Source organism: Zonotrichia leucophrys, chromosome 1A (genome assembly GCF_028769735.1).
Source record: "Zonotrichia leucophrys gambelii isolate GWCS_2022_RI chromosome 1A, RI_Zleu_2.0, whole genome shotgun sequence".
Taxonomy (NCBI): Eukaryota; Metazoa; Chordata; class Aves; order Passeriformes; family Passerellidae; genus Zonotrichia; species Zonotrichia leucophrys.
In genome coordinates this window covers 17,701,857-17,729,753 of record NC_088170.1, presented here as the reverse complement: position 1 = coordinate 17,729,753, position 27,897 = coordinate 17,701,857, and the positions used below count along the sequence as shown (strand labels likewise).

The 27,897-nt window shown below is 37.1% G+C and overlaps 1 protein-coding gene across 1 annotated transcript in view; it reads left to right on the top strand.

Annotated features, from left to right (window-relative positions):
- ANO2 (anoctamin 2) overlaps positions 1-27,897 on the top strand; it is a 148,291-nt gene that overhangs the window by 12,479 nt on the left and 107,915 nt on the right. Inside the window, exons 3-9 of the mRNA XM_064730944.1 lie at positions 12,442-12,520; positions 16,183-16,334; positions 17,777-17,831; positions 18,348-18,396; positions 21,254-21,309; positions 21,558-21,599; positions 24,533-24,597. Coding sequence (XP_064587014.1) covers positions 12,442-12,520; positions 16,183-16,334; positions 17,777-17,831; positions 18,348-18,396; positions 21,254-21,309; positions 21,558-21,599; positions 24,533-24,597 — 498 coding nt within the window. The remainder of the gene's footprint in view (positions 1-12,441; positions 12,521-16,182; positions 16,335-17,776; positions 17,832-18,347; positions 18,397-21,253; positions 21,310-21,557; positions 21,600-24,532; positions 24,598-27,897) is intronic.

The window sequence follows — 27,897 nt, the reverse complement described above, 5'->3', positions numbered from 1 at the left end:
TAGATGCCTTTGAAGAACAAATTTCATCCTGACTCTCAGCTGCCTGTTCAGAGGAATGACAGGAGCTTGAGGAGCTGCTGTTAATCTTCTGCAGTTCCTGGAGTGAAGTCTGGCCTGACTCATACCTGTGTATTTCTCCATGTCAATGCCAAAACTGCTACTTTTAGAAGGAGTAACTGTTTTTAAATTTAAAAGGTTGTTAAATACATGAGGGCAGAGACAAGAATCAAACTTAACTAGCCAAAAACTGTCATGAGACTGAAGGTAGTTTTGGGCACAGGACCTCCTGTTCCTGTGTTCCCTGGCATCCTATCTGGGTGCCTTTCACTTCTAGTTTCCTGTTTTCATCTCCTTTATCGTTGAACAGAACACAGCCAAAGAGTGGTGGTGAAAACTATGTGAATGCTAAGTTGTTTCACTGGAAAATGGGTTTATCCTACCATCCCAGGATGGTTTGGGTTGGAAGGGACCTTAAAGACCACCTCATTCCACCCCCCTGGCATGGGCAGAGACACCTTCCACTATCCCAGGTTGCTCAGAGCCCTATCCCACCTGGCCTGGAGCACTTCCAGGGATGGGGCAGCCACAGCTTCTCTGGCCAACAAATGTGTGAAAGTGTTTGTGTGAAGGGGAATGAGAATGTAAAATTGAAAGTTTTCCCTTGGCAGCCTGTCTGTATTTATCTTTACACTTATTTACCACAACTGAAAATCTGCTTTGCACAGCTTCTGTTCTGAAAATGTTTTTCTTTTACCTCCACACACTTGATGTAAATCTTCAGCTTTTCTTCCTCCCAAGAAATTTGTGTTGTTATTCTGCCACTTGCCTGTAACATTGACAGCTGTATTTATCATAGATCACTTTTTAGAAAGTATAAAACTTTAGTTAGTAATCATATGCCTAATAAATGATGTAAAATTTTGTAGTTATTAAATATTACTTAACAATCTGTTTTGTTCAGTTAGTGTCAAGAGGTGCATTACCACCATGAATTTGATTTTATTTTTCTCCAGAAGCCCGGGTTTGACGAATGAATCATGATCAGATGTTGATATATTGATATATTAATTGCAAGCAGGCAAAGTTTGCTGGAGTGGAAATGGAAATGTGAAAAGCCCAGATGGTGTTTATTCTTTGGTGAGGGCAGGAAGAGAAGCTTTGAACAAAAGTAGTTTCCCTGGAGGGGCAATGTTCAAGCAGGAGTTTCTAATTTGGTTATAAATAATTGTGTTTATATATCTATATCTAATCATCTATATCTATATCATCTATATCTGTATCTATCTATATCTATATCTATGTATCTATACTAACATGTGGACTTAAGGTGAATTAAGGCATTTTTTAGACTTCCAGAGTTATACAAACCTATGTGTGTTTGTGTTTTTAGTCCAGAAAGAGCACTGCAAATAGATTCAATTTTTTTGTAAACCATCTCTATAAATATTTGAAAAGACCTAACACATGTTGCAAATATTTCGTTAATAGTCTTTGTTAAAGCAAAATTTGAGGAAGCTCTAAAATCATATTATCTTATCAATATTAGAGGTCATTTTGTATATCTGTGAATGTCCCAGTTGAAGCCTGCTTCAGCCAAAACATCAGTTCAGTTATCCGTGATTGATGTGTGAATTTCTTGGCAAAAGCACCACTCAATATTTTTAATAGTGAATGCTAAATTTAAATTATATTTTTAATGTTTTCCTATCATGTGCACAAATTATTTAAATTATCCCTGACCACAAGTGCAATGTTTGTGTAATAGAAGTGCCAGGATGGGTATTTGTTATGAAAAGCAAAGGCACAATTTTTTGTATTGTTTCTTTAGTGAGCTAAAATATGCATCTAATTTTTCATGCTTTAGTCTCCTCTCTTTTCATTTGCCTGCTTAAATCTGCTGATTTTTTTCCTTGTTTTTTTTACTTGCTCCCAGTTTTGCAGATTAAATCTCTCATCTCTGAATACTGTGCTTACTGCATGCCAAGAACCAAAAGCATTTTCTGATCAGCATTAAATTGATACTGATAGGCACAGTTGGTCATGCCCCCTCCAAATGGACTCAAGTTTTGCTTAAGCTATCTTTGTTTACTGATGACTGACAAAACAAGTGGGGGGGGGAAAATAAAAAGTCAAACTTCTCCCACTTTTCCCTTTTGATCTCAGTCCTGATATATCCTTTGTTATAAACTTAATTATGTCAGTTGAAATGTGATCATGCTGAACAGTTCATGTAGGCAGCAGTTCTCAGCTGATGCCAGGCCACAGGACAGTGAATGCTGTGGTAGTTTGTTATGAGAATGTGTCCTGAGGTTCTTTCTCAAGCAAAGAATCTCTTAAGTCCTCAGGAGAACACCCTCCTAAATCTCTCAAAGCTTGGCATAAGAGTTTTTACTCCAAAAACCACTTCCTATGTGTTTGTGAATGCTCTCCAAGTATCCTCTTAGTATGTGAGCTTAAGTGTGTGACCGCATCAGAGCTTTAAAGTCATGGCTATATTCTGCAGGTCTTAATGACAGTAATATAAATAAGTTTTTGTTTTCCCCAATGGTTTTTGAAAGCTTTGGCACTCATGAGTCACTGTCATATGTATAGAAGGAACCACATTGCAGAGTAAATGTCTTAAGGGCCCTTAAGAGAAGGCTTTGGGGCGACCTCATTATGGCCTTCCAGTGCCTGAAGGGAGCCCACAGAAAAGAGGGAGATCCTTGACAAGGGCCTGGAGTGACAGGACAAGGGGGAATGGCTTCACACTGACAAAGAGCAGGTTTAGACTGGATATTACAAAAAAATTCTTCCTTGTGAGGGTGGTGAGGCCGTGGCACAGGTTCCCCAGAGTGCTGTGGCTGCCCCATCCCTGGAAGGGTTCCAGGCCATGCTGGATGGGGCTCTGAGCAACCTGGGATAGTGGAAGGTGTCTTTGCCCATGCCAGGGGGTAGGGACAAGATGATCTTTCAGGTCTCTTCCAACCCAAGCCATTCTATGATTCTGTGATGTAGGTGTTCTGTTGCTGAGCATATCTTCCTCTTATTAAGTCACAGCCTAGCATAGTGTGCTTGTGGCTTTGTTGCTTGGTCTCCCTTTTGTAAACTTCTAATATTTAGCAGAAAATCATTATGGTAGAAGTAGAGGAAAAATATGACAGAATCATGCCAAAACAAATGCTCAAAAATGTTCACTGTGATGTAATGTATATATATTTTTAAAGGCATGAGTGCAAGCAGTGTTAATGTATGATTTTGAGTGAGCTGATATAAAACAAGCAAAAATATTTATGAAAATGACAAAATGCAGAGTACTTCTAATGAGACATAACAGGGATTTTAAGATGTGGAAGATGGAAGGTACTTACTGCTACCAATGTATTGGCACCTCATTTATTACAAAAACCAGGTAGTGATTTCCTGTTAAGTTTCAATTTGCTTGATGCCACCAGGATTGGAATAACAAATCTTACATTTTTTTCCATTGCTAATTCATTTCCCTCATGGCATAAAACACTTTGGTAGTGTATCAGGTTAATATTCCTATTCTGCATTCTATTTGCTAATTATCTCTTTAGTTAATAGAAAGTTAATAGCCCACTTGACCCTTGTGTCTCTAGAAGTGATTTGTTCATTTTTCCACATAAATTGTCATATTTCAATGCCAAGCCAAAAGTTAAATCTCACTAAAATGTTTTTGTTGCATGCTGTTGTGAAATGTATTGGAGAACCTACAACTTTACAATGTGTCAAGCTTTAGCAAACATTTGTATTTTGGTGTTTGCTGACAGTTTATTCTTAGAATCATAATAGAAAATGAAATTAGTGTTTCTTTTATAATGATTTGACAAATGATTTTTTTAATAATCCTCCTTTATTTTTAGTGTTACAAAGGAGCAAACTGGCACTTATATATTCTGACTGGCTGGTGTCTACTTTTTGTATTGTCAAAGTGACTCTGAATTTATGGTGATGGAGAGCTAAATTCGGCCAACAGAGTTTAGGGCATGCAGAGAGCAGTACTTCCAGGATGGATGAAAAAAATATGTCTTGTAATAGTTATCGTACTGATATCTACTGAGTGATTCCCTCTGGACCATATTTTTGGTGAACTGAGTGTATTGAGGCATGGTTTTCAAAAGTGTTGATAATTCAGCACATTCTGCAGAGATCACTAGAAGGTGCTGGCTAATTAACATTCCTGAAAATCCAGTATTGTCCATTTACTGGCTGATTTCAGTGATTACCATGCTCCTGTGGGAAGGTACTGTTTTGAGCCCTAGTACCACATTAGCTGAGGGTGCTGGATCTCCTAGAGCTACAGAAATATTCTGACACTGCAGTTTCCATCTATGAATGAGGTATTTCTTGGACACTGAGTCCCAGCCCATTTGCCAAACTTTTTGTGCTCCTCTCAGCTGCAACATTTCAAGTAACTATTTATCTCTGCTTGATGAATTGCTCAGATTTCCAGGCTGCAGCTGCTGCTCTTGCTGCCTTCTAATCATCTGCAGAGTCTGAAAACACCCAGCTGAGCTCCTCAGTTCCACTTCTCCACATTTCATCTGGAGCAGGCTTGTGCATCGCTGGCTGGGAACTGCTTCTCCAAGTATTGGCAATACTTCCATGAAATGATCCTGTGGTGTGAGAGATTCCCTCAGTGCAGTACAGGGTCTCCAACAGCTGCAGTGGTAAAATGTTTAGGAAACAACAGGAATGGAACTTTTGTGATGCTTTTGCTCTGATGTTCTCCTGGTCGCAGCTATGTCCAGCTCAGCTGCTTTCCCCCATGTGATGTTGTTTGCCCACCTAGGAACCGTCTGGGGATCTCTCTCCCAAAGTGTGGCACAGTTTCTTCTTAAAATGCTATTCAGTTTTTGCACCCACAAGGCAGAGGCACTTCCTTGCTGCATTGATGTTTCTGTTCTTTTGTTGACTTTTAATTTGGCTTCTTCTGAGGCCCTGTAGTGCTTGTTCTGAAAGAGACTCCAGACAGTCCATCCACACCCCATCTCCTTATCATGCAGGATTTTATAGACTTCCACAATAACTCCCTGAAATTTCCAGAAAAAAAGGTCTCAGTCTTTTCAGTGATTCTGTGTAGATGCCATAACAAGGCTTTTGTGTGTCCTCTGAACCCATTTTTGGTCTAACTTGTCTTTTTGGAGGTGAGGAGGCAGACAGTGCACACTGAGTTCGTGATGTGGATACTGCTATGTTTGAATGAGTTTTTTTCTTATCTTTGTACCTTTCCTAATAAAATGTAAGCTTTACTTCATGGCTCTTATAAAATACTGAGCTGCTATTTTTCAAAGGATTTTCTGTTGCAAAATTGTCATTACTGACCAGTATATGTGAAATCAGAGCCCAGCATCCTATTATGTGAATCTAGATTTAACCCACAGGTATTGCTTTATATTGATTTACATTGAGAGCTCTTTGTCATTGTTCAGGCTCTTACAAAGCTTTTCTATAGTTTTTCAGAGTCTGCCCTTATCCTTGCTTCCCTGAAAAACTTCATCTGCTTTATCTTTCTCCAGGCCACTTAAGCTGCTGTTGGACACTGCTAACACTGCAAAATCCCCTTAGTGACTTCTTATTTTTTTCCAGCAGTGCAGGTTCTCCTCCTACCCAGTTTCTTCTTGTTTCACTGATTATTTCTCCACCCCTGGACCTGTTGCCTTATCCAAAATAAGTCATGTGATGATACTGTGGGACTGCCCCTGACTCTCCCCCATCTCTCCCTGTTTGCAGTGAGGCTGTAGATGTCCAGGGAGGTTTTGGATTTCCTTCCAGCAAAAAAGCCAGCCCAAATACTTTGGTTATCTTCATCTTAATTCTGTCCCATTCAATTCTGTCCCCTGCAAATACAGCCAATCTTCCTTTTACTCCTACTGATCTTTGGAGAGAGAGATTTGAAGGGCCACACTCTGATTAGGAGAATCTTCTTATTAAACTGAATACCTTTGTACCATCTGTTAACACTTTCGAATTACAGAACACCCCCTAAAGTATATTTACTAAGAATGAATTGAACTTTAAAATCTTTCAAGACAAAATTGAATCAACCCTTCATATGATTGTTGATCAGCTATGGAGGAATGAAGCAATATCTTCAAGTACCTTTCCTCCGATTTTTCAAATTGGCGTCCTAAGTATTTTGAATTTTTTTCTTTTTTCTCCAAATCCTTTTTTTTTCCTTGAAATTTAATTTGCTAGAGTGAGGGGTCAGTCTCTGTTTCATTAATCCCCCCACTGGGTACATGCCTGTTATCTGGTCTAAAAATTGACTTCCATGATCTAGCTGCTTCATCTGGAAAATTGTTTAGGCCATAAATCTCTGTGCAGATTACTGAGATTCATTCCCTCAAGCAGAATTACATTTTGTCTTTTTAAATGTTAACTCTTTGGCCTCAAGAAGTTTGTTGATTTTATTATGGATAATAAAGTTTGATATGAGGTATTCCACAGAATATTGGCTTATTTTTTAGCTAATTTGGCACTGAATGTAGCTAGGCCAGCTGCTTACGTGATTTTCAGTTGACACTGCCGAAATACAGGAGGTGGTAGAGAAGACACAGTTCTCCCTTCCTCTGTGAGGCAGTTTGATTTGGGTGAGGAGGCTCTTAATTTTACATTTTACTATTATTTTTTATGGTATTCAATCTCAGAAGATGCGTTGAAATTGTGCCAGGCCTTCCTAGCAAGAAATTTGTGTTGTTGACACAGGAAAAATTTGCTGATAAAGTTATTGTAAATAATTAGAGATGATTTTTGCTTTATGTTTAAAAGTCATACTTTTCATGCTATAGTGATTAGTGGACAGAGATAAACATTGGGAAAATATTGATTAAAGCGCAGTAATTTTTAATCCAAAATGTGTATTTAAAACTAATGATAATCCTGGCCTATTTGTTAGTCACCTGCATATAGATCCTGCTTTGAACAGTGCAATAATGCACAGGTCTGTGCCCTGGGTTTTTTATTTTGTTTTATTTGGCAGATTTATCAATCTATTCTACATTTGTGCTTGAGTTTCTGGCAGCTCATTTTCATTCAATTTTTCATTGCCATTAAAAATTTCCATCTTCTTTGGGGAAGCACACCTGTGTTTTTACACTTCCTGTATCATCTTCCATTCAGAGACATTTCCTGTCTGTACATGAGTGGGAAGATTTTGGTTTGAGAGGTTGCAATGCCATGAGGAAACATTGCAAAGGATGAGCAAAGCCAATTGTTTCATTCCACAGTGCTTTACCTAAGAAATTGAGATTATTTTGGGTATTTTTAGGTGTTTTGGCCAGATTTTTCATGACTGGGTGTTCTGTTCTATGCTTATACACATTATTATATTCTTCAACTGTTTGTGTTCACTGTGGGAGTAATAGAGCAAAACAAACAAGATATTGACACCGTCACTGTTGGTAGAAATTAAGAAAGAGAAAAGTAAACTGTCAGAATGTGTGCATTTTGCAGCTTTGCTTAAGGTGTTGAGCACGTCTGTGTACCCACGCACTGAAGTAAATCTACACTGTGGAGAAGTAATGGAAAAAGAAAGAGGAAAGTTTGGTAAGGGTAAAAGGGTTTTGTGAAGGCAAATATGAAAATGATAGGATGCATTATATATAGCCATACTGTCTTATTAGTTTATTGCCTTATTTGAGCATTTCTCAATCTGGAACATATTTATCTTCACAAAAGGATTTTGATAAAGGGAAGTTCCATTGTCTTCATAGACTAAGAGGCAGAATTAAATTAACAGGCTACAATTATAAGATACAGATTCTCCTATAAGCTAACAAGAACAGGGAGTTGCTCTGGACTGAGATGTCCATGTCAGGATATTCTGGGTGTTGTTGTCTCACCTGGACCAGTGCCCTGCACTTCCTTTTCCTAGTGGAACAGGCCCACACTCTCACTGACTGATTTTGTATCTTGGACACAAAGCTCTGGAAACAGAAACACACTGTTTAACAGATTCAATCTATTTGGCAGAAAACACAGACACTTTTACACTCTCTGCCTGAATCTGGCAGTGCTGTGTCATGCAATTGAGTGTTACCCGTGCTGGGGGCCAGTAGCTCAGCACTTGGCTCTGCTCTTGTGAATTGAAGGTGACCACAGTTCTGGGATAATAACAAGAAATTGCTTTTTATTTGCAGTATCACACCACTTTGGTATTTACCTCAATTTCCAGGGTTGGTATCAGGAGAGCAGATGTTAATTTTGAACAATTGCCTTTGTAGACATGATGGATCCATTTGGTGATGGAATTAATGAGAAGACGATTACTTTTACTGAGCTAATAGAACCTGTCTTTTCTTTTCCTCATTGCAAATTGTTTCATTGTCACTTTTCCTGTGTTGTTTCATTATATTAACTGGAGCCATTAAAATATTGCTCCCAAGTATTTTTCTGTCCATTGAATAATCACTGAAGAATAAAATATTTAAAATTCAGTTATTTGGGGTTTTTTCCCAATAAGTTTACATGATTTATGCCTTTTCCATTTCCTGTGCACATTTAAAAAAAATCATTAGAAAGATTGGCAGTTCCCTGGACTCCCTTAGACATTAGTTAATGACTTATTTTCAGCTTCTTTCTACCCTTTGGTGTTACTTTTTCTTCCTGTTAAGATACATAGCAGATGTTTTTTTCCTTTGGAGTAGTATTTAAAAATAACTGTTTATTTAATATGTAAGTGATTTATAAACGGTATTCCTTAAATAGGGAGTGATTAGTGATTTCATGATGAGGAAATGATAAGAAATACTTACTAAGCTGTAGCATTCAGCAATGAATTCTGTATTTGCAAAGTTCCTAGAAACAGTGTGTTCACCATAAAAAAAATAAGAAAAAAGCCCGGGGCTCTTCCAAAATCAATTCATTGGTTTTGCCCTTTCTTGGCTTGATAGTGACTGACAAACTTGATGTCTTTAGTACCGTATGATTTAGCTCATATTGGAGGTGCCTAAATAAATTTAGTTTTGCTTAGTTATGCTTGTCTAGCCATGTTTGAGAATGTTCAGCTTTCAATAAAAAGAATAATAATTTTATATATATCTATATGAAAACTTCTGTACTTGTCATACATTTTTTTCTGCTGTGGCCTTGATGGTGATAAATTTGCAATAAATCTTAGACTTGCAGCTGATTCAGGTCCTCGTTTGTTTTACTGTTAAGGCAGGAAAGATAGAAAAATCTCCATTGGAGAAATTTGAATTTTCATCAGCCTATACATTTTCAGTCCAAGACAGAAAAAATGCAATATAGGCTGCTGTTAAAGCCCTGCTTTAGACTACTAAGAATCATGATAAACTGAAAGAAATACCCAATACATTTTTCTTCATGTGCTGATTGAAAAGCAAAGCAGACCTTCCAGATTTTCTTCCATTTGACTTTAATGCTGAGCTTTCCTATTGAAACAGGAAAACCAAATTCAGCTTCAGAAAACAGGGAAGCAGCCAAGATACAAATATATCTTGAATAATTCTGAGTGAATTTAATAAAAAGTTTTCCCTCTTGAAACTTATTGGAAGAAGTGTGTAATATGGAATATAGATTTGACAGGGGGAAAAAAGGCATCATGAAAGCAACAAATCTGTCATCTGCCTAGGAATACTTTGTAATTTAAATAATATAATCAGGGAGTGCAGTGATAGAGACATGGAACAATGCAGGCCCAAGGATAAAGTCCTGTGGGACATCAGCTGCAAGTGAAAAAGGACTTGATTAAGGATGGCCGTATTAAATTACAAGTGAATGGTCTAACAAAACCAATGTTTGCCAGCACCACATGTTGGCTTTACTGACACATCCAGACTACAGTGAATCAGCAGGAGTGATTCTCAGCATTCAAAATAGAAGACTGACAGCATTTCATTAGATCAAAGTGATGAGCATGTGCACAATTGTCATTTCAGGTGATTAATCAGAGGACAGCAGTTAAGAGGTGTCTCCAGTAAACAGTTATAAATCCACTCTGGCAAGGAGAAAAGCAAGTTCTAACTTTTGGAGATATTTGCAATACGAGAAACCCTCTGGGAATAAGTTAATTGAGCAGATCCTTGCCAGATGTCATAAGGAAAAAAGGGCATTTAAAGACACCTGGAACTGCTGCAGGTGAAACCTGGAAAAGTGGGGAAAGGAATCTAACCAGAGGAGTAGTCCTATAGGTTTTTATTTTGGTGAGCCCATAGAAAATGAACTAGATGGCTTGTCTCTTGAGCTATGATATTAAATTGATGGTTTCACATTTATTTTAAAATTCTTTGATTAATTTGTATGTTAGGAAAATATGGGAGTATGGTTCTAGTAATCCCAAGGTGAATATCCAGCAGCCCAATGTTCTGCATCTTTTGACTACCATGCAGCAGGAGCCCCCTAGTCCAGTTTTCCCTACTTTATTCACTTTGTATTAGTGTATATTAAAATTACCTCAATTTCCCATCATGGGGTGATTTTAAATCTTTTAAAAGATTTGTAATGGTCTTATGGATTCCTTATCATCTCCTATCACTTCATGAACAGCACAACTTTCCAATTTTTTTTTGTTTAAATATACAAGGGTCATATTCTTCATCTGGTCTCTTCAATCAAATTATTTGCCTAATTTTATTCGCAATCTGTGTAGTCATATGAGCCCAAGGTGGAAACAACCAATTAGATCACACTGTCATTCGTCTTGCCAACATGGAATATAATCTCCCAGACAGGGACATGTGCTTGATTTTAGCCAAAAGCTCAGAAGAAACTCCTGATCTTCACCCACTGAAATGTAACCTCTCATCTGTTATTAATATATTTTCAGCAAATGATTACCAGAACATCTGCTTATGCCTAGTAAGTTTTTCCTTCCTTCTCTTAAGGCTGACTTCCCCAGTGGACTGATGGAAGAGAGATTCTGCAGCTCTTTCTGCTCTTTAAAATGGCATCAGTCCACTGAAGAAATGTTAGCTGAAGGTGAGGGAGTGATTTTTATCATTCATGTTGCACCTATAGGGGAAATAAGAGCAAAGTTACTGCACTAATCGTAGGATTTCCATCTAAATTTTTATTTTTGAATTTTAGTCAGGAAGCATAAGGACACATTCAGCAAACACGTTTGGAGTTTACATAAAGATGGAAGCAGCCACACAAAGATCATTAATCTTGGCTTTAATGAAGCCTTGAATCAGAGGATCACTGAGGTTGGAAAAGACCTCCCAAGATCTTTGAGTCCAACCTTCAACCTGTCACCATTTTGTCATCCAGCCAAGAGCACTGCCACATCCAGTCATTCCTTGGACACCTCCAGGGATTCACCACCTCCCTGGGCAGCCCCTTCCAATGCCTAGCCACCCTCTCAGTGAAGAAATTCCTCCTGAAAGTCATCTTGTGTCTACTTCCATGCCTTTCTCTAAGGAATATCATCTGACAGTCTGTGTTCAGGAGGATGATGGCAGAGGAGAGTTTTCAGGAGGGCTTTGAAATCTGAGAAGGCAGGAGCTGTTTGGATTTTTGTGAAGGAAATTCCCTCAAAGAGGAGGTGCAGTATGGGAGATGGTCATTGTCTTGATTTCTCTGATATTCACTTTCTAATCTCCCTCCCAGCTTTTCTTCCCTACATTTCCACAGCAAGCATTTATCCCTGTGATTTGCTGGTACAATTTCTTTGTGTGCCTTGAGGAAAATGCTGTCTGAACCTTCCTTCATTTAATTTTCATGTTTTTCTCAGAGGTGCTGCTTTCTGCTCTCAGGGTTATTTTTCTGTAGCTCCGATGTGTTACCAGGACATCTTTTGCATGGATTGCAAAAAAATGGCAGTGCCAAAGCACTTCTGGGCATTTTATGCTTCTGACCAGCATAACCAATAATTTACATAAACATGAGGCTCATATCTCTTACAGAAGTTAAATTTTTATGTTTTCCTTTAGGTTCGCTATTCTAACTGCAGATATTTAGGGCAACAAATGTTGGGCCTGATTCCCTGTAAGGAACCACTGATCTGGTGAAGTGTCTGGAAAATAGTTGGCCAGAATGGAAAATGAGAACTAGAGCAAGGTCCACCCAGAGCAGGAGAATTTTATTTTATCTTGTTGGTTCAGATGGACACAAAAGCCCACTAAAGAAATCAGATCCTTTCTCAAATATCAATGTGCAAAAAAAAGCGGTATCTTGGGTGTTTCTCATTTGCATAATTCCAAAATCTGGACCTATAGCTTTCTGTCATCCTGGTGCACACACAGCTACACTGCAGGCAGTAGATTAATGGATTTTAGAGCATAAAAGATTCATCTTTTAAGGAATATGTCACTTTGCTGTAGCAGAAGTTGGTTATTCTCTGTGATTGTTGCCTACTGCTGAATGATTTTGTTGGAGCTGACAACTTGAGATATTAGCACTACATTGTATTCAAGAATATTTAAAGACATTTTTTCCCCTTTTTTTTATGTTTCAGAACAAGAGCCAAGGAGTTAGTTTTGTCCGTATACACGCACCTTGGCAAGTCCTCAGTCGAGAAGCAGAACTCCTTAAAATAAAAATGCCCACTAAAAAGGTAAATATCTCCCATTTTCTATCAATATGTTTTATGATTGAGGGATCAGAATCATCATTGAATATATAGAAGCCCATGGAGTTCCTTTTTTTCAAAAATCAGAGAAAACGAACTGTCAGACTTATTTTTTCACATTTCCAAATCTTTTCACATGATTTACTGTTCAGAGCTATTTTTAAGAGGGGATTTCCAAAGGGTTTTTAAAGGCCACAGAGGCAGCTGGCTGAGCGACTGCATTCAGGAGGGTGATGACAGAGATGAGTGTTAAGGAGGGCTTTGAAAGCTGAGAAAGCAGGAGATGTCTGGATTTTTGTCAAGGAAATTCTCTGAAAGGTGAGGGGTAGTGTAGAAGATAGTATGAAACTGGTCACCATCTTAAGACTTTTCCAAAGAGAGAGAGGCTCTTCCCAGAGAATCTGTTTTGGTGGTATCAATGACTTCGTGAATTCAGATCTGCCTGTTGTCTCTAAAACTTCAGCAAACTCTTCTTTTCTGTCTGTTTTCAGAAGAGTTGCTGGCAAACCTTGTAAATTCCAAGTAGCAAAGTCCACAATCTGTGTTCCTGAAATTATTTAGTCCATTGGTTAACAATTCCATCAGAGTCAGGGGAACTGTCTTGTGCTTTTAGTTAGTGATACTCATCAACTGCACTAAAGAACATTTATTTCTTTGCATTGCCATTAGAAATAAAGGAAAAACTGGTTTTTTTTCTCTCCAACTGTGTTGATCTTTGAGTTTTTCATCTTGTTTTCACCCACCAAAAGCTTCATTCTGGTTCATGTTTCATGCTGGTACAACATGTCATTATCAGAAGAATGCCCAAATCAATCTTGCATACTCTCAATGTGCTTGCATCCCAGGGAAAAAAAAAAAAAAGGTATTGCCAATCAGTCTTTGAAAATGAGTAGGTTTTAGACAGCTACAGTACTCCTAGAGACTTTCTACATATTCACCTCCTCTCTTCGATCTCTTCCAAAATGAATTCATTTTATGCATTTTTAGTGCCTACTTATTTCTCCCTCCTTCTTCTCTTATGGGAATTTTCTCATCCAAGTTTCTTGCAGATGCACCAAAGTAAATTTTACACTATTTTAATTGATGAATATTGTCATCATTTTGACCTGGTTAAGGGCTATCCAGGAGGTGATAATCTCTGATGGCACCCTCCTCATTCACAGCAGTTCTGCATCCCTCCTCTCTCCTCTGATTGGGAGAAAAAAAATCTTCTATTATCTCCAAAAATAAAAAAATCCTCTGTTATCTCTAGATGCAGAAATGGCAGCATTCCCAGAAACAAGCTTGACAGAAAAGCTCTATTCATATCCTAGGGTTTGGGTGTTTTTTTGAAATTAAAAACAGTTGAAAGAGGAATTTCCTTTGAAAGAAAAGAAGTCCACTTTGAAAAAAATGAAATCTTGTATTTTGGGGATTTGGCCATATAAAGTAAAAAAATTCATTCAGTAACCACCAAAAGGAAAGTTCTGGTTTTGTTCAAAGATACAAAATATTGCTGTCAAGGCACCTTAGGAATTTTCTGTGATGCTATTTTTATTTATTTATTTAAGGATCATACTAAACTATTCAAAAAAGGTATTTTCAGGGGAAAGTATTAATCCACCTCTAAACACGAATTGGTTACAAATATTTGTTCCCAAAACATTCTGTTTTAAATAATCTTTCAGAATAGAAGGCATGCTGGGCAAAGATACCCTCTGAGCCCTTTTAACTATATATAAACTTCTGGATATGATAACAGAGCTATTTTGGTGTGTGAGACTGTGCCAGACTCAAATATGAGTATGGGTAAAAATAGGAACAACTGGGAGGGCTGCTCTGTGGCCAGAGCTGTGATGTCTCTGGCTTTAGTGAGTCTTGGGGGATTGAATCCTGTGACTGGAGTTCTGGGATAGGGAAGTAAAGGCTGTTCAGGAGTGATAGGCAGAGATGGAGAGGTGGAGGAGTTGTCCTGTATGGAAGGGAATAGCTGCAGTTAAGGGATTATAAAGCTGACATCTTCTGTGTGAGGGTTAGGGGGATGGAAAACAAGGCAGATGTCATTGAGTGTTCTGTAGGACTGATGAATCATTCCATAGGCAAGCAGGAGACACTTCTTGTGCTTGTGGGAAATGGTCACTTCCCAAACATTAATTGGGAGTGCTGTGACAAGCAAGTCTGAGAAATTCCTGAAGGGTGTTGAAGATAATACTTTGCAGATACTTTGAAGATAATACAAGGATTCAGTGAGCCAATTAGGAAAAATGGTCTCCCAGACTGGATACTTGTAAACAGAGAAGGACATATGGCATATGTGATAATAGGAGGCTGCCTTAGCTATGGCAACCATAAAATGGCTGAATTTAAAATATTCAGTCTAATGAGAACAAAAAAGGTCAGCAGAAGTGTTGCTCTAGGTTTCAAGAAAGTAAACTCAAAACCACCCAGGGAGCTACTCAGCACTGCTCCCTGGGAATCTGCTTTTGAGTGCTCCATGAGTGCTTGATTGAACAGGGAATTCCTCGTGCAGCTTGAGAAGAAAAAGCAATTTTGCATCTCTAGCAGCAAGGCCAGGCCTCACAGGAAGTTTACAAAGCTGTGGTTCGCATATTCAGGGAGAAAACACAAAAGGCCAAAACTCATCTAGAGCTCAAACTGGCCAGTATTGTGCCACACAATTAGATCATTTTTTAAAGTATGTTAATAATAAGAGAAGGTGTGAGGAAAATATTGGAGCAATCCTTGTTGAAAATGGTCACCTGACAAATAGAAATGATGAAAAAAGAGGGCCTTCAATGCTTTTTTTGCCTCAGCCTTTAATATTAATTGTCTTGGACTGCCTGATCCGGAGGCAGAGAACTGCAGCTGTGGGAACAGTTTGTGGCTTTCCATTTGTGGCTGCTGAATTTTTAAGGGAGCATCAGTATCCAGTAGATGTCTAGAAGTCCATGGGGCCTTGTGAATTGATCCCACAGTACTGAAGGAATTAGCAGGACCCATTCAATCCACTCCCAAAGGACTTGGGACTTGCTGAATGTGAACTACTTGGTATTACTACAATTTAAACAAGGGAAGAGCCAGGAAATGAGATCCCTAATATTCCAACCTCAGGACTTGGAATAATTATGGAGAGAGTCATACCATGTGCAGCAGAAAGGTATTTGAAGGACAAAGCATTCCTCAGGCACAGACAACAAGGTTTCGCAAAGGAAAAGTCCTGGCTAACTAATTCTATATCCTTCTACTATAAGGTTTCCTGCCTAGTGGTTGAGAGGAAGGTAGTAGATGTAGCTAGTTTTTTTCCCCTGGATTTTAGTAAATTTTTTAATATTATTATATTTTAGTATTATCCTTCTGGACAGGTGGTTTAACTGTGAGAGGAGCACATACCTGGAGCTCTGGGTGAAGAACTGGTTTTCTTTTTTCTTGTATTAATAATTCTGCTCTAAGGATTTTTTTTTCTGGAATTAGCTGGTGAGGTACAAGAACTTTTTGGAACTGCAACCCATATGGATTCAGGTGCATATAGTCATATGGGAATATGTCTTCAGAGAAGGCACTTCTTTTAATTACAGGTTTAAACATTCGTATACAGCAATTTTTTTTTTCTTTCTTTATTTTAGTATAATTTTGGAAGGGGCATACTAATGTACAATTTTTTTCTTCAGATGTATGAAATCACAGAAGAAAAGGGAATACTCAAAACATTAAATGAAATATGGTGCAAATTGACTGAACCTCTGCAACCCCAGGTGCCACAGCAAGAAAATACCAAGATGAAAACCTTGTCCTACCCATTTTCCAGAGAGAAAATATATTTGTGAGTACTTTAAAATGTGATGGACTGTGGATGTGACAGCCTGGTCAGAGAGTGGGAAAACCGGATAAGTTTTCTCACAGTGGACACATGAAAATTTTAGGGAGTTGTAGAGAAACAATGATAGCTTGTTATTATAAACATCCTGCAGGTGGTGTTTTCCTACTCTCTGTTTTCCTGTTTTTCTCAAAGAAAGGTGTTTTTATTAATTAGCCAATCAGGTGAAATATATTGGATCAGTCTATAAAAAGAGAGAATTTTCGTGTTAAAGCTGCTGCTGTGCAAACCAGCCTTCTGGTGAGTCTGTGTCATCTCTTACTCAACAGTGACAATGGACAGTGAAAGAAAGCTGGAATGTATAATCTTAGAGTTGTTATTTCTTTTTCCCACATTTCAGTCAAAATTCAGAAGTTCATCAAGCGTATCTGGAAATCCTAAGAGAACATCCAAAATTGTCAGTTTTTCAGTGGATTAACAAAAATACAAGCTGCAGAGACTTTCTGCCAGTGTTCCTCTTACTTCTGTAGGATAAGGCACTGGAAGCAGTGCATCAAATAAATTTCTGCATGTTTAGCTTGAAATGTAGAAATTCTCCCGACAAATTCCTGATTATTTGGTTAAGGATATTACTGCCTCTTTTGAAAAAAGCAGGAACTAGTAGAAATACAGCAGTATTTTCCATCTTGATAGATTCATTGTAGCAATTAAAACTAAGCTAATAATATGCAGATAAGGAGTACTTGACGTCAGCTCTTTCACTCAAAATAATATTTCTGGGCCCAGTTTGACATGAAACACTATGTTTTTCCTCCTGGGTGTCTCCTTGTATTTATGTCAGATAAATAAAATTCAGTAATAAATACAGTGACCCACCATTTCATTTATTGCCCTCTGACAATTTTAATTAATTCTGAATATAAGTCAGATGGAGGAGAATTGATGGTTGATTGAGAAGAATATACTGGGAAGCTAATTTCACATATGATGATTTTGAGGTTTAAGGGAAGGCAAAATTGTGGTGGAATAGTTACTTGAAATCAAGTGAAATATTGACTGTTTAGTGGCCAGGAAAAGAGCTGCTTGAAACCTACTAACACAGCCTCAGTATGTTATTGTGTTGAGGAGATGTTATAAGAAAAATATTAAAAGGTCATCTTCTGTAAACAATACAGGTTCTTCTTCCTCAAAAGGCATTCTACATTAGCTAATAATTTTGCATATAAATGCCCACCATCAGTGCAAGCCTGGTAGAGCTCTGAATGATTGGGTCTTACATAGCACATTCTGTTATGCTGTGCTGTGTAATCTATATTCCCTTTAAACATCTGCTTTTTTGATTAGCTGTGGTTTCTGAGTGACTTCTAAATTAGAATCTTATCTGTTGTCTTACGTATTGCTTCCATGTCTTAAAACAGAGCTGATTTTCTTTTTCCTCAATGTTTTAGGTATAACATCAAAGACAAAGATACCTTTTTTGACAATGCAACCCGCAGCCGAATAGTAAGTTAGTAAAAATAACATATCCTTGTCTTCTTGTCCTGAGTGGGATTTGCTAGTGGAGTTTAGAATGGGATTTACAGGGAATGTTTTAGTTTCAGCTTTGCTGTTTTCATTAATTTATGCATTTGTGTATTCTTGCTGAACTATAATTCCTGACATATATGTGTATAAGGACTTCCTTTCTGGAGCTGCAGGAGTGGGAAGTGCTCTGCAGGGAAGCTATTGACTTCTCTTCAGCGTTCAAAGCTCTTTTTGGCCCTACTCCTAATCTTTAACTAGATTTCCTGCCATATAGTTCTACTACTTCAAATACTTCTATAAGGACATAACACAGCAGGCTTTAGCCCACAAATACTGGGCAGATAATCCAGTCATAAAATCTGCTAAATGATTTAAATATTTGAACAATGAACACTGCAGAAACCACCTATTTTAGAACTTTGTTTTATTGCTAATTCCATTATGAAATTCATGCTAAAAAGGATCTGTTTGTTATCCCACTGTTCTTTTTTGCAGGTGAGGGAAATTTTGAAGCGCACATTTACGAAGGCCAGAAACAGCATGGGTAAGGCGAAGGAAAGAGAATTAGAAGTGTTCTTTTGAAAGGAATTTTGTAGGTATTTCACAGAATATTGTTTTTTCTAGCAGGAAACAAAATATGCTGGCACATCTTCCCAAATGAAAAAAAATTAGAGATTGAATTTTTTTTTTTTTCTAAGGCATATAATCAGAATTTATAGTCCATGGTTTGGATGGTAACGGGAGCTGACTTTTCATTTCTACAGGTGCAGCATGTGGCACATTACTCACATTTAATGAATCGTTATAAAATTGGATTTGATTACTCTATGATCTGCTTTGGAAAAATTCAGATGTCAACTGCAATATGTTGTATTATTTCTTGCAGGACCATATTTTTCTTGCCATTTCAATGGAATAATTCACCTTTCCAGGTTATTTTTATTGCTTCAGCTTCAAAATTTACCTCCCTGAGCTGCCTAGTGAAATATATGACTAAATATGACTGTTTTGAAGATACTTTTGGGATAATGCTGAAATACTTGGAGCTTGACGTTCAGAATGTATTTAATTCTCTTGAAGTTCAGAATTTATACAGGTGTACATATTCTCTTTTCTGTACTCTTCTCTCTCACCCTTTGTGAGATCATGGCACATGTGGAAAAGAAGTGATTGTCCTCCCTGACATATTTTCTAGAAATCTTTCTGTAAACTTGGCTACCTATGGACAGATCACAGTGTCCAAGGGTAATTCCTGGCAAATAAAATGCTGCAGCAAGATTCTGCACAGTCCTGGTGTGATTTTGGGCAGGGCAGCTCCAATAACACACATTTCTGGTAGAGGAAAATGGATTAATTTAGGTTTCCTTGAACAGGAGGAAATAGATTTTGTTTTAATTACATAAAAAGCATAACAAAATGAAAGGCACAAAAAATGCTTTTTCTTTTTCAACCAAAACCACTTCCCTTTTTCCAGTATAAACTTTTAAATTTATGACTGCCACACTGTTTCCTTTAAAAAAATATTAAAATATGATTTTTAAAATGTCAGGCATTCTCAATTTCTAAAACATTTTTGGCAGTTGTTGCTTTTTAAACTGTTTATTTGGTGGTGTTCTATGTTTTGATCTGCTCAAAAGCCTCTAGTGGGGCAATAGAGGGGAATGCTGCCTTATTTTTCTGGAGTGCTGGGAACCCTGCTGGAGACTTCGGAATTTTCTGCAGAGAAAACTGGAGAGAAGCTCAAGGACAGAGTAGGAAGGGACAGAGCACTTTGACAATGGAGATATTTGCCTCTTAAGGTTTTCTTTACTTTACTAGCTTGTTCTGGTTTATAGTGGAATAAAACACATAATTAGAGATCAAAGGACTAGTAATAATTTCTCAGGAATTTTTTAACTATAGCATGAAAATACAGCCTGATGCACTTCAAGCTTAGGTCAGCTCAAGAACTCATTTGACATGAAAGAACTATTTTAGCATTCCCATCCTTTCCATCTTTATGGTCTGTAGCCAAAACAGGATTGTGCATCATGTTTGACCTAAACTCACTTACTCCTTTGATCTTCTGAGATCCTCCCCCAAAAGACCTCTGTTTCATATGTCACTAAGGCTTTCCCATCTCACTAGTCTTAAGCTTAAAACCACTCATCAGTAGAGGTTTAAAAGATTTTTTAATTTTTTTTATTTTGTTATTAGAGTTCATTGCTTATTTTGCACAAGAGGCAGGAAAGTGATGTTGGAAGTGCTTATAGCAGTCTGGTTTTATAGACCTGTTTTATGAAATTAACAATACTTCCAAACACATTTGATTATGGATTTTTTACATCTGTGTAAGGCTGAACCTGATTCTGCTCTTATGATATTAAACAAGGAAGGCTTATTTTCTTCTAGCATAACTCTGAGTAACTGTAAACTTCCAAACACTGAATGTTTTCAGGAGCAGGCTTGTCACTATTGAAGCATAATTTCCTGATTCTATGAATGCATGTAGTTGTACTTGTCCTTCTGTCAAGGGAGACATTTATTGGTACTGCCTGTCTAGCATCTCTGGCCAGAAGGTTGCTCCCAAATATTTCAGGACAATGTGTAATTTGACTATGGAATGAAGACATGATAGCTAGTTACTTGTTTTAATGAAGACATGATAGCTAGTTACTTGTTTTTCTGGGCATTGAAAGCAGAGAAGCCTGGAATAAATTTACAGATCTATGTTTTTCTGTATAACTAATAATCAGAAACTACTAATCTTTAGTTGCCTTTTTATGGAACAATTGTTCCAGGGCTGAAGATGGAATTGCTGTAAGAGTTGCAGGTCTTGAGAGCCAGTAGGGATCTTGTGTCTCTCTACAGGTGCTGCAGTCACTGCTGGGAATTCTCTTGCAAAACTAAATTCCCTGAAGTGCCCATTGCCAGGCTGGATGGGGCTTTAAGCAACCTGGGATAGTGGAAGGTGTGCCTAGGGGGAAGGGACTGATGGATCTTTAAGGTCCTGCCAACCGAACCATTTTACGATTTCATAATCACAAACTTCTGTGGAAGGTTTTGTGGGGGTTGTTTTTAATTGTTGGCTAGTGGAATCTGTAGTTCTGGCCATTTGTAAAGATTCAAGAAGGACTTCTCAATGCTTTGCTTCTCAGTCATGTGGCTCTTTGCTGTCAGGATGAGAAAGTGATCATAAGAGTCTTTGCACTGTGCTGTTCACTGAAGAAAAAGCACTTTATGGAAGTGAGTTTCTCTGAAAAATGTTTTCCACAGCCAGAAACCCTATGTGGCTCTCTTCTCACTCAATATTGTCAGTTACGCAGCTCTGTCCCCTCTGGAATGTTATGAAATGAAATCTGTAATAATGCTTTCTGTTAAATCGTGCCTGTTTACCACCTGCATTTTTCTTTTTCTTTTAGGCATTGGCACGTTAATAGCAAACAATGTTTATGATGCAGCCTACCCACTTCATGATGTATGTATGCACTATGAAAAAATCCAGTCCTCTGCTGGTGTCACTTAGGAGACATCCATTCACATTCTTATTTGCTGTCTGTGACACTGAAAATCTCTTTTAAGTGTGATTCTAATATGAAAACTCCTATATAAGTAGATTTCAAATTGTGACCTGAAAATAAAATTAACAATGTAGGAACAAGTAACCAAACTTTGCTTTGTTTTTTCTGCTTTTACATCAGTTTTTAGATTATTTTCTTTCTCCAGGGTGAATATGAAGGCCAAAATGATGACATGAATGAAAGAAAGGTAAAATACATAGCAAAATTGATTTCATATCATATTTAATGTAATAAATGATGTTCTAAAGCGTTGTAAAGTATTAGCCATTGTAAAAACAAGTAGATATTTTAACAAATGTATGCACTTTTTGAATTACATATTTTCCTCTATTTCTATATTTTAATATGTTTTCCCAAGATTTTTATAATGTCTTCTTATAAAGCATGTCAGTTAATTTAATTTGAAACTTGCATCTTGAAATGCTTCCAGATTCCCTCTGCATACATATACATGATTTTCAGCCTGTCAGGAAGCTAAAATTATTAACTAACCCATGTAATAATTTTATTTTCCTAACTAAATGCTCCTAGAGAGCTGTGGTTACTAAAATAAAATATAGTTGTACTTTTCATTTGATTGTGCACTCAAATAAATGCAGGCAATTTCTAAAAATCTGGTTCTAATTATTTTGTAATTAAAGTTTCTAGCTATCAAAAGACATTCAAAAATAGAGCAATCCTCAAAATAAACAGTGTGAATTCAAACTCTGTTTAATATATATGCTTACTTTTAGAAATGAGAAAAAACAATTTAATTACTAATAAAGAATTAATTTAGTTTGATAGATTACTAATAAGTAATCTATTAAGATCCTTTCCATATTATTTTATGTTTGCTCATTTTCTTTTCCTTGATAAGCAAACAGTGGGATAGGAAATGCAAAGGGAAGATAAAGGGAGAGAAAGGGAAGAAGGCAGAATGAAGAAAAAGGGAATGTTTGGAAACCTCCAATATTTACTATACCATGAAGAATGAGTTCATAAAAATGAACTAATAAATCTGATTTCTCCAATGCTGAATTAGTAAAATTTGAAAACATAATCTTTGTAGTTTTTGGTAAATAATGTTGCCATTCAGCCGCTAGATGTCTTCATGGGCCATATACAATTTAATTTAGTGTATGAACCTTGGTAAGCAAAACAAAGTTAGAAAACAAACTATAAAAGAAGCTTGTTTATTTGTGTCTGTTACTTTGAACTTTTGGTTCATGAAAGCATTGTCTCCTCTGGACTTGGAGAATTTTTTCTGTGAGGCAGCTCCACAGATTACTGAAAACAGATATTTTGGAAAACAAATATTTTAGAGGAAAACACTAAATGAACATCAGTCAATGGAGGAAAATTGGGTACTGTGGAATGGGGGGGAAGAGGGCCCAGAAGGACCTGTATCTGGAAAAATATTCCCTCTACTAGTTGTATTTTGTGCTGCCCTCTTTTTATTCTGCTTATTAGGCTCAGTTATGAAGTGTTAAGTATTAAAAACATAAAAGCTTCTTTCCAGAAATACTTCATTGATTATTCACATATGTCCCTTCCGCCTAGGTCTTGAATCTTCTGTAGTATTCCTATGCATAACATCATCTGTTTTCTATCTGAATCTAATAGTCTCAGTGTTTAATTTCCTGAAGAACCCTGATCAGGTTTAAAAGAAAGGAGGGCATTTTTAAACTTTTTTTTTCTTCTACCCTCTTTTATTTTGCCCTCTTTAACTTATCTGTATCTTTGAATTCAACTTTCTCTTGTAAAAACCCCAAATATGAACTCAGTACTTATGGAGTACTTAAGCCAATAAGGCAGCACAAGTAATTAAGGTTTATGTACCAGTTTATAGCATAAAAGGTTAATCCTTATCAACCTTATTCAGGATTTCCTTGGAGAAAATGAACATTGACACAACACTTTTGTCCCATCCTACAAGAATTAGAAATCTGCTATGGAAACCTTACACTGAGAGGGTTTCAGTTTTTTCTAAGACTAAAGGAATTTCCCAGTTTCAGTGTGATTTCTGCTCTAAAAAAAAAAAGTCTTTTTAAGAATGGTATTGAGCAGCAGAATGGTAATAACTCACCATAAGTATTAACACTGGTTTAGTCTTTAAGTTTCTGGCCCACTGGCAACTTTTAACCCTTCATTGCTGTCTCTATGTTTGACATTAAAAAAGTCCATTAGGGCTTTGTAACCCACCTGGGAATTCCACTGTCATCATATACTAGAGCAGCATCCCTATTATTAGAAGCAGATCAGAAAATTCCTATAAACTTACAGAAAGTACCTGTTCCTAAATGGAATGCTATTTTAGACAGAGTTTTCTTTTTGCTCTTCAAATTCCATTCTGTAGCTGTGTTCAAGGAAGTCTTTGGGGAGTTTTAGGATCGTAATAGTTTTAACTTTCTTCTTTTATATATGTGAATGAATGTATTTATTAGTATGATTATTTATGAAAATAAATAACATTTTATAGGTAATGCTTGGGGGTAATGGCAAGGGGTGTTTTTGAACAAGCAAGAACAAACATTCATATGAAAATACCCTTATGGCAGCCTGGACAATCCTCTTCAGTGAAGTTGTGTCCCATAAATCATGGGAATCATAGAGGGAATAAGCAAGTCTATCCCAAGTTCTTTGCCGTTGACTTTGTTGCAGTTGAGTGTGTTGTGGTCAATCTACCCCAAGTCTTGCAAGGTTTCCTTTTATCCCCGCTCCTAATCCAGCTGGATTCCTCCCACTGCAAAAAGTTTCTGTAGAATCTGGTCCTTCCTTTGAGCTCTCTGTAAGCTGGGGGGGGAATCTGCATGTCCAGCAGCATATGTGGCCTTATGTCCCCAGCATGGGAACACAAGTGGGTTTTGTATGGGTTCTACTGGGTTTATCAGCCCCAGGAGTGCAGCAAATATTTTTAGCTCTTAGATGATTTTTGTGAAAACATAAGTGATAACTTTTTTCAATTTAATTCTCAGACTGTTTTTTCTTTTTTCTTTCTTTCTTTCTTTCTTTCTTTCTTTCTTTCTTTCTTTCTTTCTTTCTTTCTTTCTTTCTTTCTTTCTTTCTTTCTTTCTTTCTTTCTTTCTTTTCTTTCTTTCTTTCTTTTCTTTCTTTTCTTTCTTTCTTTTCTGTCTTTAGCTGCTGTATCAAGAATGGGCAAGATATGGAGTGTTTTACAAGTTTCAGCCTATTGATCTCATAAGGTAATGTGGACATGCATAAAACACCAAGGGACCTGGTACTGAGGTGATGCAGATTAATTCATTTCCACTTACTTCAGCAAATGAAACCTTGGATTGATCAGAACACTGAAAATAATATCCCCACTGCTTTTTTTTGTGGCTCTGATAATAATTTACTATAACAAAAATCCATTTAACCCCCATTGTTACCTATGCGTTTGGATAGTGCTTATTCCTGGAAGAATGTCATACTTCTTTTTGGGGTCTTTTAGGTATTGACTTGTTCAAAGGAGAGGAATTGCCATTTACATTGGTGAATTTTTTTTGGAGGGTATGGTTACAAAATCTGGCAAATAATCAGAAGATGGTATTCGTATCATGAATCAGTGTGAAAGTATTTGACAGTTTTGAGATTGATTTGATTTTTTTACCCCTGATTTTACAAGTTTTATTCATCTGAACACATCCACATGTGTTCCCAGTGGGGTATTCTTTTGTATATTTATAAATTTTATCTTTACAAACATGGAAGAAGTTGGCTCTAAAATAAGACAAAACAAACCAGTCATGATTTTTATGGATTTACCACAGTAATTAAAAGAAAGGCAAAACAATTTTTGTTGTATCATATTTTGTTTGTACTATAAGCACCAAGTAATGAAAAAAAAATTTGAGTAAACAGCTGACTAGAAATATTCTTTTATAAGATGTCTACTTAGGAAGAAATGAATGAAGATATTAAGAAATAGGAAGAAAAACCCTCAACAAATATCTGTTTTAAAATAGTTTGTAGTATAAGAAAGATGACAGTTGTTACCATTTGTCTTTTGAGTAATCAAACTCTAACCATTTTCATTATATGATCTACCCCTATGTGATTGCCTGCAAAAGCTGCTGTTGGTAATATGGATAGCCAATAAGCTTTGTAAAATATTTTTTTCTATTTTGAGCTAAAGCTGAAGTACTGCACGTAGTTTTTCAAAGAGTAAAGCACTAACTTTTAATGTGAGAGGAATTACTCCTTATTGGGAGCAAGATGTTGCAAGATGTTGCAAAATGGCAGGTGGAAGTGAGGCCATCAAATCCTACTATGGTTCTGCAAGGCTTTGAAATTTCCTCCTTTTTTGCTTCAAAAGTTTTGTGCAAAATTTATGTACCTTTTTTATGGCAGTTACTGTGGACAAGCTCCTGAGTGGAACAGGTGAACTCAGAATGAGATTACAGCACCCTGCTGTGTTGTTGGTAAATATTACCAGTGTTAAACTAAACTGTCACTGGCTAGAGGAATTCTTGAGTTTTAGCAGACCTGACAGCTCAGCTGAGTTAAAAATAGAGGTGCATCTGCTTACACTCCATCTTAATTTGTATTTTGCTGTCTCCATTATAATGTTTCACTGTGCTGATATGATTTCATAGAAATCCTATGGTTTAAACTTCTGTGAGAAACATAAAGAAGACCAAACATGTGCAATTGATTGTCTGTTCTCAGAGATGACTTTTCTTGCTTTTATCTTCCATATTTCGCTTGACTGCAAGTTTGACTATTACCACTAAAATAAATGTGTTTTTTTTCCCTGGGTAATGTTAGAGCTTTAGTGTAGATGTACCTGGAGAATGGCCACCCCTCTCTTTCTGCTGGTGAAGTGGATTTCTTCACTTTTGTGCCATGGGGGTATCTGAGCTCAGCCTTGATGGGGATACTTTTTCCCTTAGCAGACATCAGTCACATTTGTGCTATTTGGTTATTTACTGTGACCTTCCTTTCGTAGACTACTTAGATTATACTCAACTTTTTTTTTTTTTTTTTTTTTTTTTTCTGGTGTAACTTAAGTTTAAATTCAGGCTTTGATGGACAGATGAAGCAACTTCCTTTTTACTTACAGGCTTTCCTGCCCGCTGTTTTCAATAAGTGCCCTGCTAATTTTTAAATACAGCATGCAACATATATTTAACTATTACTGTTTCGCTCTTATTCAGTAGGAATGCCAACTGAAAGTCATTCTTTAACTCAAGTGTCTATGCTGGAAGATTAGATGTGGCACTGTAGAATTATTATAGGTTATTCCTGGTGCTTCAGGACCTTCTCTCTGACCACACAGTTGTTGCCATTTCCCAGATGATTTACACCAAAGACAGGAACCACATATTTGTTATACTCACTCTTGGTACAGACTGGGGATTCTCTTCTAAAGTCTGTAATCCTCAGGGAATTTAACTGCACAGTCAGTCTTGGAAAATTTTGAAGTTCTTCATAACAAAAGGAAATAAAGGACCATTATAATATTCACCAACAATTCCATTTACTCCTGTCCCTTAATCTGTAAAAATATTCTTCTCTGGCTTTGTGGACTGCTTTGGGCTGTAAGAAGAAACAAATATTTTTGGAAAGGAAATGCGGCTCTGAGTAAGTAAGGTTTCACCAAATAAGAACACACTGCATATTACTTATTTCTATTCTAAAGCAGAACAATTTCACTTTAAAACTTTAAGGAAATATATAAGCAGATTGTTCAAGTAATACAGTGCATATCTTCTGCTGTTACCCTACTGCATTTTGAGGACAACATCTTTTTATAGTTCCAAGAATCTCTATAGTGAAGATTCCTTCCCAGCGTGAAATCAGTCCAGCTTGCAGTTTGTCATCATTAAAGCTCTAGGTGCAGGGGGAAGTGCTGTGCCAGCATACACTCATCCTTGATGTCCCTCCTGCCAGATTTTACAGCAGAGAGCTTCCTGGAGGGGGCCAGAAGCATGTGGGACTCTGGACCAGAGTCTGAGCTTGTGAAAAATCAACATTTTCCCCATAATTATATCTCTTTTCCCTTTCCATGATCTCATTACTCCCCACAACTCCAGTTTATTTATGAATGGCCTTTATTTTCATGGATCCATGAAAATGGTTTGCATTTTAGGAGTTTGATGGTAGGGCAGCTCTTTTCAGCTGAGTTGTAGGAAGTTTTCCCTCCCCTCACTGGAACCTCTCATCAAAGGCCTTACCCAAGTGCTCCAGCCATTGTTTATTGCAAAGCAGAGGGGTTTTACTTGTGGTGCATAAATCACCAAGGAATTTGTGTTGAATTATTCTGCTGGATACAGGCCTGTGACTGGAGTGAGATGATTTACTTACAGCTCTGCATTTCACAGACTTTGCCAGTCCTGTAGGAAGTGCTTCTCTCTGTCTCTTTTGGCAAGGGCTTGTTCTTATTTATTGTTGCTTGTATGAGAGATGGAATTTTAAACCAGTAGGTTTGGATTGTAGTGGTGAGGAAAAACAGATCCTTGCTTTCTGGTAAACATCATTCCCAGGCTTCAGATCACTGT